Here is a 14,625-nt window from a genome sequence, read left to right as displayed (position 1 = left end):
TTTCATGGACAATGTTTGCTATCAGTGTTATGTCTGAAAGGCACAACAAACAAGCACACATTCTAAACGTCAATTTAATTCAGATACTTTGGAAACCGTTGGATTGACAGAATAATATGCCCCAGCATTTAGTCAGTTGCCGTTCCTTGGATAGAATGGCGTGACATGGAACATGTAGCAGTGGGTGCACACCCTCACAGCCTTGACCTGGCCATAACGTGGTAGAGGAACAGAGCGGGGAGAACAGCGAGAACAGAAGATCTGAAACGACAATCATTTTTTTTCACTCATTAACATGCCTATTTCTTAGTGTGTGCCAATGTGTTGCTCGAAGTGAGAGGAGGCGGTTGAGTTGTGATGACCATACAGTAACCCAGTGATTATGTGGTGTGTGGGTGGTTACCTTGCCACAGCTCCTGCAGTGATGCTTCTTACGTATTATAGTGAAGGGGGCATTACAGGCTGTGCAGAAGCTGCAGGCTTCATCAGGAACCCAGGCTGGGAGCTCTGCAGAGAGAATGGGATTGAGAGTACAATTTAATACCAAATGTCTGCCTCTTCAGTTCACGGCCAATCTGCTGTCAGGGTCTCAACCTATTTTTATTTGCTAAGAACAAATAATTACTTTCTTTGCTTTTGGATTAGAACCATTGTTTACTGGCCCAAAGCTCTTGACCACTAGGCTACCCTGCTGCCCCAGAACCCCAGGGGCGCCTATAGATTTTTTAGTTAATTATGTTGTACCCACATTTTATCCCATTTGTCTCCTATTTCCAGTTTGTGGTTATGGCTTTGGCTTTTCGCAACAAGTCATGCAAAGTATAGTCAAACTTCAAGATGTGTTTCCTCCAAGCACATCTCACCAAGTCATTACAATTCTTCATTGCTTGCTTAACCCGGGTGTTTTTGCTGTTACATGTACCGAGGAGAATGCATTCCCCAGCCAACAAGCATGACTGAGCCCACCAGCAACCGATCTACCACAGGAAGTAGCTAGAGTGCTACATGACAAGGCAGTCCTTTCCAACATCCACCCATCAACCCCATACAGCCCCAAGCCAAATTGAGCCCCGGGCAATCAGTGTTTTTTGGACAAATTTCATTATTTTAATACTAGATGTTGAGTGTTATCTTACCCTGGAAATAGACAAGAAAACTTTGCCCATGATTCACCTTTCTTTAAAAAACAGAAAAGGCTTGCCTTGGAACAGTGATAAAGACTAAGAAGACACATCACCTTCACACTGGACATCTTGCTCCATTGGTAGGGAGGAAGACAGCCATTCCATACACAAGGCACAATCCTCTATAGCCATGTCATTTAGGCCTACAGATGCTGGTGAAGACAAGAAAACAGACCATAGTGAACTGCGAGTTGAGATTTTGGGTGCATGTACATAAAATCTCTCATGTCATGGTTAAATCACATTGAAAAGTAAATGCCCTCTATACCTTTCCTCTGCTTGTCTTCTTTTACAAGGACTGTCTTAGTTGTCATTATCTCAAACAACTTCTTCAGTATGGTTCGGAGTTCACTGGAGTAGTTGCTTTGCAGCTGGTCTGCAACACCTGGTTGGAATTGATACACTCTCAGAGACTGGACTACAGAATCTCCTTAGCTCTATGCATAAAGAGCCAATCCTGGACAAACCAACAAAACCAGATACAGTTTGACATAACCAAATCTGAATAAAGAAAGACAACTGTACCCGAGATGCACACAAAAAGACGATGAAGGAGGTCACCGCTGCTATTGAAACGGGATCGGATGTTGTGGCAGGCCAACTGGATGTCAGGATGATTGATTAACTCCATGTTATTGCTGTTGATTAGATAGCTGGGGAAACCAGAAAGCCAGAAAGTTATACTGACTAACATTCTATTCTGCACTGAAAACTAAGCAAACAATGTTATCATCATGTATTATAAAAATCATTAGTGTCACTAGAGGAAGTAGATGTTACTGTTTCTTAGTAATGTAGTAATAGTGTAATATGTGCTGCCTTTCACATGTAAGCCATAAAATGGGTTACCTGGAATGAGACAGGGTGTACTCTGAATCTGTCTTTACAACTCTGTGTTCAGCCTCCCCATCTCCACTGATTCTCCTTACAGGCATGGGGTGGTTAGTAACAGATAATGGAACACCCTCACTCTGTTCACCTCTGGCCCATAGTGAAGAGTTCTGAGGGCACAGCACATGGCCCCTCTCCTTCCCTTGTTCCCTGGGGCTGAAAGCCTTCTCAGCCAGACCTCCAATGACAGATATGGGAGGAGAACAGTGCCGGCATGTATCCTGAGCTGGCACTTGGCTTTGGGGAGTCAGGCAGCTATGGGTATTATCAGGTTCAAATGGAGATGCACTCGGGCACTGAAAGCAGATACACGGGCTGAGCTTGCAGAATGTGGCAATGTCATTCAGAGACTGCAGATCTGAATCCCCACTGTCATCATCTTTTTCCTCTTTCACCTCCTCCTCCACTTTCTCGGTCCAGGTAGACAGTTTGGGAGATTGGGGATTGGAGACTTGTATGCCTATCATAATGTCTGCCGTCTCTAACATATCCTGAGTCACATTGTGGCTCAAGAGAGCCCCTGGGGTTGAAAGCTTACTACGGCATGGCCAGTTCTTGCTGCGTTGGAGGTTTGCCTCCACACACTTCCTGGACAAGCTGCTCTGTTTTGAGTAGGGGCAGGGCATCTTTGGATGTGCGGAGTTTTCGTATGAAGAGCTTCTCTCCTGTGTTCTGTCCAGGTCATCTATATGGAAGAAGCACTCCTTTTCATCAACACTTGAACACACACCGGACCAACCAGATGACAGTCTGTTCTGAGGCCTACAATGCCTGAGAGGAGAGGCCATGGGGCTGGGACTGAGGCTGGCAGAACCCCGCCTCTGAGGGCAAGGAGATGAAGTCTGGCTAGATGCTGGGGACAGAAAGCTGGACATCTCATTTCCTGCTTGGTAGAACATCATACTGAGCTGCTCTATCTCCCTGATATCGGACTGCCTGGAGGATGACATCTTAACCTCTTGTTCCAGTTCTAAACAGCCAGGTTCAACGTGCAGTAGGGATGCATTTTCGCCTTTTTTGTGCTTTTCCAACAACACACTTGCCCGATGAGGGAGACATGGCTTGGATTTTGCCACATGATTTGCATGCATGCCATGCTCCAGTTGTTGAGTAATGGCCGAATGCAATATGGCTGAAGTGCGCCGTCGGGCAACAAAACCCTCGTTCTGATTGTCACAGAGGTTCCGTTCCAAAAGATAAAGCTCTTCTTCCTTGAGCGTCAGCAGGAGATTTCTGTGCACATATCAACATTTTTGGATTAGTTTTAATGCTATACTTCATCGAGACAAATGTTACATTATTGTTGTAACATCATTAGACACATTTATAGACACATGAGAGGCTAACGAAAATTGGCGTACAATACCTGATTTTCTTCAGTAATGAGTGGAAGGGCCTGAATAGCTCAGACATGTCCTGCATCTCACCATCTAGCCTCATGGGTCCATCAGGGAAAACAATTAGACCACTGGAGAGATACATGGCATTCAGTTTGAAAATGTGTAGTGGCATAATTCAAGGAAATAGTAAACTAATGGTGATAGGTTAGTTTTTATTTCAGGTTTTCTAAGAACACTCACCTGACTATGGCTAATCGTGGGATTGTAAACATGAGTGCAGGCTCATAGTCATCAATCATGTCTTGAGTGATATATTGCTGTTTTAGTGCCCTATAGGAACGTGGTTGGTAGGTTTTAGAATAGGTCAGAACAACTAAGCTATAGGTCAGAACAACTATAGGCATTCATTCTCACCTGGACACTGTCTCACAGAACAACACAATGACATTTTGCTGGATATCATATTCTTTCAATGATTTCACTGGTACCATGGCTGAAACGTAGCTGTGGGAAATAGTGAAAAAAGGAGATTGGGGGGTGTGTTAGATAGACTTTTCCTGAGTTCATGAGTAGTTAAATCCAATAATTTTCACAGTCTTACCTGAACTCAAAATCAGCAAAAAGATTGTCAAACTTTCTCAAGGCTTGGCGGAAATGCTCTGTATAGGCGTTCCGATTGCAAAGAGCCTGGTCACGGGCAATGTTCCGTACTTCCTCTATGCAGCGTGTCAGGTCCTTTGCTAGAGGACGCATAGCCTCACTCTCAGACTCCTGGTTCATGATGATGGAGCCAGCAGCCAAACACTAGGGTGACAGACAACAGAAATGTTCTGCTGTACATAAACAGCTTTTCAAACTGAATTGCCACTAACCCTCCATTGTTTTATTACACTCTCTCCAAGAAAATAACTTCAAAATTGTCCAAAAAATGATTGTGCCACAAATACCTCAGCTCCAAACCACAGCTGGCCTTCCAAGTTCACCAGTTGGATCTCCTCTGGGAATTTGACATAGAAGTCTCTGTTGGCCCTCTCGTCTGGGATACATTCATTCATTATCTGATTGAGGATATTCAGCACATTGTCCTGTCGGAATTCACAGAAGAGGATTTGAAATTCCATTGATGAGAGCACTAAATATACAACTGTTTGTGCGTCACTATCATTATCTTATATGTCACTATTGACGGTTTTATAATCCTACAACCAACACTAAGAGGAAGTTATGAATGTGCCTTTGTCGCAAATGGCACCCAATATCTTAAGTAGGTCATTGCTTTTGACTAGGACCTCCCAGGTCAATAGTAATGCACCATACAAGTAACACAGTACAATTTGAGACATTGTTTTACCTGGCAGGAACGGAACTGACTGACCAACAGGGCACAGCGCTTGGGCTTGTTTTTGCCATCCAGGCTGTTGAGCTTGATAGCCACCTGCCTCAGCTCTTCATCAGCATGGTAGAATTGGGCAAGTAGTTGTTGGTCCGATTTCTTGAGACAAACAAACAGTATGACATTAGGACATTTTGGAGTGAATAGACTAACCAAATCTGAGCTTAAATATATTTTTTATTGAACAGTTTTTCTTGAGTGGAGGCATATTATGTGGGACTGTTATTTTCATTACTTTTCAAAATTGTTTCAAAATTGTAGAGTAAAAATACTGACTTTTTTGTAAACTTTGGACAAAGAAACGGAACTCAACAAGGGGGTAGGAACAATTTCCTTGCCCCTTGAAAAGACACTAGGGTACAACTTTTGACTTAGTAGAAGGCGAAGCAGCAGTGCTATTGAAAAATAAACTGTGATCCTATAACAAATCCACAATAGATACCAACAAAGGAGACTTTACTGTAATTAGCTGAACAGTAGCATAAACCCACTGTTGTGTTATTATTAATATTTTCCTGTTAGCGTCTCTTCCTCATAGAGTATATTCTACATGAAATAAAATTGACTATGTTTATAACATCATTTCCCCCCATTAATTCAATATAATGGGAAATAGACCACAGCACTGCTACAAAATATTAGTTTTCCTCAATCATCTCAACCAGAACAGATATTAATTATTCAATGTTAATAAACTCTTCCAAAGTAGAGCATAAAACATTTCACAAAGCCAAACGACACTTACCTTAGGTTTGTAAAGCCACTTTCTGAATCGGTTCATGTTTGAAATCTTTTACAAATGGTTTCTCCTTAAACCAAGACCAAATTATCCTTAATGTAATCTTGCCAATTTAATATTAACAAAAAGTACAAGATTTCTGTCAAATATAAAACATTATCCTGTGGATATCTTCAATGCAGCAATGCTGGCGTCTTCTCCTTCACCTACAAAATTGTCACAGGAAATTCCCTTGTTCTTACCCTTTTTACCTGACCTTACCAACACAATAATGGGTGGGGCATAAGCTGGTATCCAATCTGCTGTATTTTGCCACAATCCCATCGCATGACAATCAGCTTGAAACAATGAGAGATAATGTTAAACCACCTGCTTGATGACATTTTTTATTCAATGTCTACTGATATGCATGCCTATATATTTTTGCGGGGTGTTTCGCTGACTAGGATACTAATGTCACAAAACATTTGAAAAGATTATTTCAAATGAATTAATACACATTTATTCAAATAGCACTGTGAGAAAACAGTTTGGAAGAGTCAGTGCCGCTGTAATGTTTTTGCACTATGATTTTCAATTTCCCTGATTTAATTGAATCCAAAATAAGATAATGTGAGAGAGGTAAGGAACCTGAGAAATTTGTTTTGATGAATATGTCTGCTGTATGAAAATTATGTGATTTCTGACTAATTTATGAGATAGTTATTGTCAGATCACTCAGAGTCAGGTTCTGCTCTATAATCATATTTGCATTAGACATTCAATGGCATTTGGTATCTGACACAATGTCAAAACTCGCATTTCTGCTGTTTTGTTGCCATTTCTGTGTAGATTTCAGTATGTGCTTGGGGACATTGTTTCAATGGAAGATCGACTTGTGACCAAGGCAACCAGGTTTTTATGCAGCCCCATGACACAGCAGATCCATCACTATAGTTTTGTGCATTCATTTATTTTCTTTTGCATAATTCTTTCAATGGCAAATATTTATTTCAACTGACCATTTTGCACTAGGCTCAATTTTATCATTCCATCTATTTCGGTTAATAGCAGACTGATGGATTAAAATAAAAAGTGTCATTTTCGTTTCAATTCAATGAGAAATATCTTTCCTTGTACCTAAGTTTGAATTGTTCGAAAAATCCTACATCAATTGAAAATTTTGTCCAGAAAACGAAATTGAAATCAGTGCTATTTTGCAGTTATTGTAGATTTTTGACTAGTGGCGCGCACCGTTGAACGTAAACCGAGCATGCGCAGAAGCTACGCGAAGATCTCGAAAGTCCGATCTGCAGCCCATTTTTAAAACAAAACTGATTAAAAAGGTACGTTCTCACCCTTTTAAAACTGGATTATTTATAATTTGATGGATCTATCACCGGTAATTAACCCAAATATTTAACGTGTGGTTATATTTTTTGGTTTTAGGTGACGGTATAGCTGATTCCAGTTGTAATCCTATTTAAAGGAGCTAACGAGAGCTTGCACATAGCTAGCTAGCAATGCTTACACGTTAAGTTCGTTGACCGTTTTCTTTGCTTTGTTAGCTAGTTAGCTGTAGTATAATGCTCATTTTAGCTAGCTCCCATTTTGATAAATCATTGCGTTTGTAATAGCCAGATATTAGTTGTTTAGAAACATGACATGTGCTTAGTAAACATTGCTAACCATGTTCTGGAAGTAAACAGACGATGGCTTGATGTGCTGCTCTCTTCCACTTACCTAATATTTGATGGCTAACTTCATTAGCTATTTACCTTGCCAGCTGTTTTTATAACAGCAGCAGCTTAACGGTGGGGATCAAAGAGCTAAAACACACAGTAGTGAATTAAGAAGAGACAGTGGTGGGTTGATTGATTTTATTATTTATAAGATATATTTACAAATATTTGACTGTTTGAAAATATGTAAAAGGATAGGCTAATTGTTTATTATTTAAGAAATGTGTGGTGTTTATTATGGTTTGTTGCGTTTGGTTGTGGTGTTAGGATAGATTATGGTTATTTGCAATTATAATTTTGGTTAAATAAAGATTCGTTGCAGATCCTATTTCAAGAGATACTCCAGCTTTTAAAATATTCAGTATAGTTTTTAATCTAGATAATTAGTTACAATAATATTTCGTTTTTAGTATAACACATTTTCTAATTTTAATGTTGAAACATCATCCAGTTGGTTTGGTCAACGTTCAATTTCTGAGATTTATTTTGTTTAATAATGTGCACAAACCATAAACTGCAGTGGCCTGTCACACCAAAATAAATGCTTCAAAAACCATCCCCACAACTACACAAACATCTCGTCTTCAAGGCCTATAAAGGAATGCCAATGCAAAACACTTTGCTATTTCCACAGTGATGATAATAAATAAGTTTTACTTGAACTGTATTTAGTACTTGCTGTGCCCTTGTCTCATGTCTTATTTCTAAATCTCAAAACAACTTCAACACTAAAAGTAGAAAATATGTGCAAACATGCTCAAACCCCATATATCCCCACCCAATCCCTCAAATAGCATTGTTCAAATATGTTTTTGTATAACACTAAAAGTGACCTGACATGGTGGCCATAGAATATTGGAGGGTGGACAGAAAAATGAGTGGAGGTGCAAAACAAATGCAGATGCTTCCATACAGGTGTACTGCAATGATCATCCTTTCACACTCTGTGGCATGTATGTAAAAAGAGTTGGCATTACATTTTGGATCCAGATGGCAGGAGGAAAGGATCTAAGTGTCTTTGAAAGAGGGTTCATTGTTTGGTCTCTTCCAGGATGATTTATGTTCTCATCCACATGGCATGAGGGCTCACTGAATGGTTTGAGGACTATGAAAATAAGGTGAATCATATCCTATGGCCTTCAGTTACCAGATCTCATACCAAGTGAAAACCTATGGGAGATTTTGGCTACAATTGTAGTTGTGAGATGTCAAATACAATTCTGGTTAAATGTGAGGCAACTGTTGTCTGATTTTTCTTTTGTTTGTTGGCCGATTTGGAAGTGGAGATAAATCTGCGTAGTTCTAGAAACCTGACTTTAGTGGCTCTTAGTCTGTATTTTCCACTTATGGGCTTGTATTTCTGTATTTTCAAAATCTTTACTTTATGTACAATATGTCAGTGATTAGCTGAAAGCAACCATCAAAGTGGGAGGGTGGGTAGCCTAGTAGTCTGGAACGTTGGCCAGTATGTTGAAGTTGGCATGTCCTGAGCAGACAAGGTAAAAAACTGTCATTCTGTTCCTGAGCAAGACAATTAACCTTGATTGCTCCCAGGTTGATGGGAATAAAAATGACCTCCCAATCAGTTGGAAGTATGGATTTATTTTTATAAATTTTTTTAGGCTTGTCTATTGCTTTGAAAATACCATCCGGAAATATGAAAACACAACCAATTGGCATACTTGAAAGTTGGTTTAATAACTCACTGTTTCCCTATTTCTATGTAAATATCTTATCTATGTATGTATGGCTCTGGTTGTTTTGAGCTGATGTGATTGCATTCTTCTTAATTTCATTGGTTTCTTTCCCTTTCCAGGTAATTGTTGAGTTGGTCTCACGCTTGAATTGGAGCCGATGTGGATTTTTCCGCGTGTACTATAGCCACGTGACCTTTGGCCGGATTGACTTCACTCACTCCTTCCCCATATCAACATGAGCAGTACAGTAAGTCCTCACCATAATAATCTCTAACTGTACACATTCACAACGAATGGTACAGGGAGCTATCCACAGTTTGCATGTGAACACGAATGAATACATAAAAAATAATAATACATTGAAACCAAACTTTCTGTCACAGTGAAATCACAGTACTGGGGAACCCCAATTGATTTTGGTATATGTCATTGACATTTTGTGAAGACAGTCGCGGGTTTTAAAGTTGACCTTTTCAAACATCTTCATACATGGTGTATTAGGCGGTTGTTAAAACGAGAGCCCTTTCTCACATTGTAATCAAAATTCTAATAATTGTTTGAGCTTTTCCAACAATTGTTTTGTTAGCTGAACTACAATTGTGATGGACAGAGAGTGGTTGATAACATTTTAACTATGTCCCAACTGCTTGACACAAGGACCCTACGCAGTTGATAAAACACCTAAAACATGTTGATACATCATCGCAATATTAATATCCCTGGAAACACAAAGAAAAAACTACTTTTCACCATCGGTCTTGTCAGGCTAAAAAAAAATTCAAGCAAAAGGTTTACATATTACATAACATTTTAGGTTGTGCTCTCATTGATCATCATATATTGGTCCTTGATTAGTGTTGCATCTTTTGGCAAATTAACAAAAACATTATCTTCCATAACTCATGATGATACATGTTTGCGTTTTGTGGAAAAACGTACGTACTGTACGTACCCGCAAACCGCAATACTTATCAGACCATGGATTAGGGGTACCGTTGCAGCCTTGCCCGTATCCCTTTAAATATGGTCAGTTTAATTTGTACTCCGCCATTGTGTCTAATTTCGAAAGATGATGTTTGATTATCACAGACACAGAGGAAAAGAAGGAATGGCGCCCCCTCAAGTTCCAGACGTACGACCAAGACTAGCAGAGTTGTCACCACCACCACCAGCGTGCGACCTCATGCAGCAGTAGCTGCTGAGACCATTGACGTGCTTGAGGGCAGCAGGAATAGCAGTGAGTACAAGTGGCTTTAGGCATTCCTCTGACATTTTGGGTGGTTATGGATAGCTTTCTAATCTGTGTTTTGGCTGTGCAGGTGAGGAGGTAGTGGACTTAACATGTGAAGGTTCTGAGCCGACTGTGGTAGACTTGACTAATAATGATTCTGTGGTGGTGAGTTTTGGAGCTCTATTCATGCACAACTATGTATATGTTAGCACTTTGTATGTGTGCCATTATATACGTTTTGCTGTTTTAAAGACTGAAATGTTCATGTTTTGATGTTTCTATTTTGATATCTTCCACCACTGTGTGATTGCAAATGGGGATACCAGGTTGTCGATGAAGGTAATTCATATATTTTTCAAATTTTCAGCTGTAATATTTAAATTACAATGTTAGAAAGTGTTATGCTCTGTTAAGTGTAACTTAAACAGTGAATGTGTCTTGCAGGGCCTCAGGGCAGACGTGGCACAGACAGTGAGAGCTATGTGCTGAGCAGCGATGAGGAGGATACGAATGGAGGTCTCAGTGATGACCTCTTGTCCTCCCTACAAGCCAGCAGCAGAGCCAGGTACTAACTAAGCTTCTGAAAGTCTGTAACCATGTTTGTCTCATTAGATTCACATTTAAACAATTTCACTGCCATATTTTAGCTGAACATTTTAAGTCATGACACTAGTGCCTGAAAACAGAACCTTTAGTTTAAGTAGACCCTGAATGCTCCTTTGTAGGTCTACCCCAGGGACAGTCAGCTGCCCAGTGTGTATGGACGCCTATGCTGAGGTAAGCAAATAATTTAGTTGTACGTGTGAAAGTAGGTTACTATAAAAACTATTTCTGTAATTGATGTGTTGGCTGTAGAAATGTTAAGTTGTCCCCTCAAGTGTAATGGAACTGTTTGCCTTTCTTTCTCTAGATCGTTGAAAGTGGGAGACTAGTCGTATCCACAAAATGCGGTCACCTCTTCTGCAGTCAGTGCCTCCGTGATTCACTGTCGAGATCCCACACTTGCCCAACTTGCAGAAAGAAACTGACTCACAAGCAATACCACCCCATATACATCTGACACAAACCCATAAGACCGCTGGTTTCACCCACACCAAACCTATAAGACTTTGTATCATGCCTGAGCATATCACTGCCCCCTACTGGACAAAACCTTAACTTTTACATACTTTTTTTAACATTCTACAATCAAAAGAGCAAAGTATAGGAATTCACTCTTTTGCCAACATGCATTCACTTGAATTTTTTCTGTTTTCTTCCACCAATTTTCCAACTGGTTGTCCTTCATTTCATAGTTATTGGGTTGTTTTGAATCATCAGTGACCACGACCAAGGAAGCAAAGCTACGAAGCCATCTTCCTTTTGATAAAATACTGTTTTAATTAAGGGCCACATTTAGAATTGTATTTTCCTTTAGCAATTGTCCGCTTGCTCTGTTTTTTGCTCTTAAGGAGTCACTTGTTGTGAGGACAGCTATCACGTGTGAATGGCACTTTGACAACGATGACAACCTGGATTATTAATTGGTGGATGTCTGAATGGTGAATGTTGCTTGAACCCCATTGTTGTAAATATTGCTGTATGTATGGTTGTATATATGGTTGAAGGATAAGTTAAGATGAGCTTAACCTGTATAAGCTTCAATAAAATGTTGTTGATTGTAAAGTATTGTTTGAGGTGTCTTAGTGGCATAGACTGAAGAGACATTCTTGAGGTAAGAGGGTGCATTGTTGAGCTCTCATGCTAACTTGCTAAATAGCTTTTTTATTTATTATATATATTCAGTGATTGGGTAAACTCAAGTCCTAAACACATCATCACATTTATTTGTCATAACGTAATTTGTAAGCTTTTTATTATGTAGGACTTTTGTGAATTGTCTTGTTGTGGCATACATTGCCTCAATTGTCCACTAAGGGGCAGTATCTTTTTGCTAATTTCAGTTAAAGAATCCTGCTCCTTACCTTCAACCTTGAAACAAATATTTAAGCATGAGGGATTCAACTGTAGATAATGTAACACCTACAGTATAAGTGGATTAACAAACCAATTCTGATGTAAAAAGTATAATGTTTTACTGTTTATTCAGATCAGCCCTGGAATAATATAGTGTGATATGTGAAAAAACAATGAGGATTAACATCTGAATAAATTATTGAACAATGTTACATACATTTAAATCGCATTGAAGTTGTCTTCTGTGCTTTAGAGTTTTAAAGAAGCATATGCTTAGTATTTGATGTGTTACACTTCAAGTGCTTCAAAGTAGAATCAATTATAATTAAGGTTCCTGTGTTAAACTCAGTGCATGTGGCGTGTGATTGTCATTCATTTCTGAAACACGGGCGATTTCATGGACCCAGATCAAACTTCGTCTGGGAGTAATCTAAATTTTACAAGGCCTGTTTTAGTCCAGGCCCAACTGTTATATTTAATTTCTTTAAACATTGTTTCCGAATGTTCGGCCAGTATACTTTTTAAACAACTAATCCATTCAATTGTTATCATCTGTCGATCCGCTGTAATTGTTAATTGAAGTTTTTGAATTTATTGTAAAATCAGTATTATGACATTTTCTGTAATGAATAATTATGTTATAGATTGATTTTATTTGATTAGGATAATTGTATATACTATACATGTTAATAGGAAAGAGTTAATTCTTAAAATGTGTGGAGTAGTTAGCTACTAGGGGTAATCTGATTGGGCAAAAGTTCTGAGCTGGGACGTACCGCGGTTCCCACTCTACTGTTTGTTTGCCTACGGTCGGGTACTGGATGGAGGTCTGTTAGCTCAATTTCAAAACGGTATTTAGATGTAAATTGATTTAGTCATTAGAAAGGGACAGATTTATCATACTTCATCTCTTCCAAAGGGTTGAAAGTAACTGTAAACCTGAGGTGTATTTTTTGTTTACGCACGCGTTCGCCGGTGTGGTGGTCTCGCACGAGCGTTTTGATGACTGTCATAAAAAAACGATAGCCAGATTTGAGCGGTCGCATGTTTGATATTCATATTTTGTAGTGTTGTTTTTATTCTTGCTTCACATTATATCCAACAACTGATTAACGTACTCCAAGCGAAAGTGCGTGCAATAACAATTTTGTGGATAATAATATGTTGATTATTTGGATTAAATCACATTTATCGATGCGAATTGAGGCAATATAAGCATGGTAGTCTTGCGTTAGTTGGAAACAGATTGAAGGAGAATCATTGCTGCTGGAGATTTCAGGTAGGCCAAGTCGCTAACTTCTGTTAATGTGTGTTACTATTAATGCGTTTTGGCCCGTGTTACGGTGTTATTATTTTGTCCTTTATTTGCATTTATGTCATTTAGCAGACGCTCTTATCTAGAGCGATTACCGATATCATGCATACTTATTCATACTGCAGGATTTTAAAGGATGATGATTTTTTTGTAGCCTGTAATAACATATTCAAGTAGCTTATTTAAATATTTTTCAAAAACTTTGGTTCGATACTACGGATTGCTACTAATACCTTTTGCTAGCCTACACAACTGTATTGCATAACCATGTGTTTGAGTTCATCGCAAATTATAGTTAGGCTCGTTACAAAGCTATTTGTAGTCCACATTTGAATTATTTAATGTTTTGTAAGGAAATGTATCCTCTAAAGAAACATTCCCTTAGCAGATGCTTTAATATCTTGACACATTCTTTTGATGGATTAGATCAAAGATTAAATGCAAAATCCTGAATAATGTTCATGAGTACCTTCAAATGACTTCTCATAGTGATTGAAATAATATTTTATCTAACCAGAAACAGTGGGACACATTTGAATTAAGTTCATTAATAAAAGTTGCTTTACCAGAAACTCATTGAGTTTTGTGGGGCGGGTCTTGTAGTTTTTCCGCCTTTCATTAATGTTATTGTCACTAGCAATACGTCATTCAATTTTTCTTCTTCAATGCCTTGACTATGCCACTTTTTATAAGACGCAATATATAGCAGCTTAGATATGATGTAAAGTGTGCTTAGACCTCTCCTTACTCTGCGTCATCTTGTTTTCTCTTGTTTTCTCTCTTTTTCACAGATTTGAAGTGTTGAGGCCTTTGATCCAGATAGAATGGGACTTTTATGGATTTTCCTGCTCATATGTGATATCATTCTGTTGTTGGACTGTGCACGGGGTATGTAATGAACAGTGATGTGAAAGTGTTGATGTAGATCTACAAACAGCCGTCTGTACAGAGGGCCACTCAACAGTACTCAATATGTACATGTATAATACATGTACATATTGATACATACATGTACATTTGCCAGATTCTTTTTGTTTTCTTTAAGAATTTGAGTTTGAGTAACTCAATCTTACTAGTAGTCCATTCATACTTAGGGCCTACCTGCCCTGCATTGATCACACAGCCATTTGGCTGCTGTTTAGTGGGCAATTGAGGTGT

At 38.9% G+C, this 14,625-nt stretch overlaps 3 protein-coding genes across 3 annotated transcripts in view; 2 read left to right on the top strand and 1 right to left on the bottom strand.

Moving 5' to 3' along the window:
- Positions 1-103: 103 nt before the first annotated feature.
- On the bottom strand, positions 104-4,889 carry LOC105027044 (lateral signaling target protein 2 homolog). Its single transcript, XM_020045861.2, has 12 exons — positions 4,767-4,889; positions 4,363-4,500; positions 4,017-4,219; positions 3,830-3,919; positions 3,656-3,745; positions 3,442-3,543; positions 2,034-3,308; positions 1,710-1,837; positions 1,453-1,569; positions 1,238-1,336; positions 404-507; positions 104-261 (listed from the first exon to the last, which is right to left on the bottom strand). The coding sequence occupies exons 2-12, from the start codon at positions 4,468-4,470 to the stop codon at positions 133-135; spliced, it is 2,445 nt and encodes an 814-aa protein (XP_019901420.2). The 5' UTR covers positions 4,471-4,500; positions 4,767-4,889; the 3' UTR covers positions 104-132.
- A 1,892-nt stretch (positions 4,890-6,781) lies between these two features.
- On the top strand, positions 6,782-11,861 carry rnf4 (ring finger protein 4). Its single transcript, XM_010898812.5, has 8 exons — positions 6,782-6,872; positions 9,085-9,212; positions 10,055-10,202; positions 10,285-10,361; positions 10,523-10,535; positions 10,641-10,761; positions 10,922-10,973; positions 11,107-11,861. Exons 2-8 carry the CDS (start codon positions 9,201-9,203, stop codon positions 11,254-11,256), a joined length of 573 nt encoding a protein of 190 aa, XP_010897114.1. The 5' UTR covers positions 6,782-6,872; positions 9,085-9,200; the 3' UTR covers positions 11,257-11,861.
- Positions 11,862-12,921: 1,060 nt separating this feature from the next.
- The window catches only part of fgfrl1a (fibroblast growth factor receptor like 1a), a 59,820-nt gene continuing 58,116 nt past the window's right edge, over positions 12,922-14,625 (top strand). Inside the window, exons 1-2 of the mRNA XM_010898800.3 lie at positions 12,922-13,431; positions 14,259-14,355. Coding sequence (XP_010897102.2) covers positions 14,292-14,355 — 64 coding nt within the window. The 5' untranslated portion in view covers positions 12,922-13,431; positions 14,259-14,291. The remainder of the gene's footprint in view (positions 13,432-14,258; positions 14,356-14,625) is intronic.

Source organism: Esox lucius, chromosome 4 (assembly GCF_011004845.1).
Source record: "Esox lucius isolate fEsoLuc1 chromosome 4, fEsoLuc1.pri, whole genome shotgun sequence".
In the NCBI taxonomy this organism is placed as follows: Eukaryota; Metazoa; Chordata; class Actinopteri; order Esociformes; family Esocidae; genus Esox; species Esox lucius.
Note: the sequence above shows the minus strand (reverse complement) of the source record. Positions and strands in the feature narration are given on the sequence as shown.

Excerpts from the sequence above, each read along its gene's own strand:
- LOC105027044 (XM_020045861.2), bottom strand. The coding sequence starts at position 4,470 with ATGAATGAATGTATCCCAGACGAGAGGGCCAACAGAGACTTCTATGTC. Across the intron at positions 1,838-2,033 it reads TACACCCTGTCTCATTCCAG|CTATCTAATCAACAGCAATA; the intron begins GTAACCCATTTT and ends TGGTTTCCCCAG. Across the intron at positions 1,337-1,452 it reads AGAAGACAAGCAGAGGAAAG|CATCTGTAGGCCTAAATGAC; the intron begins GTATAGAGGGCA and ends TGTCTTCACCAG.
- rnf4 (XM_010898812.5), top strand. Across the intron at positions 10,762-10,921 it reads CAAGCCAGCAGCAGAGCCAG|GTCTACCCCAGGGACAGTCA; the intron begins GTACTAACTAAG and ends GCTCCTTTGTAG. Across the intron at positions 10,974-11,106 it reads GTATGGACGCCTATGCTGAG|ATCGTTGAAAGTGGGAGACT; the intron begins GTAAGCAAATAA and ends TTCTTTCTCTAG.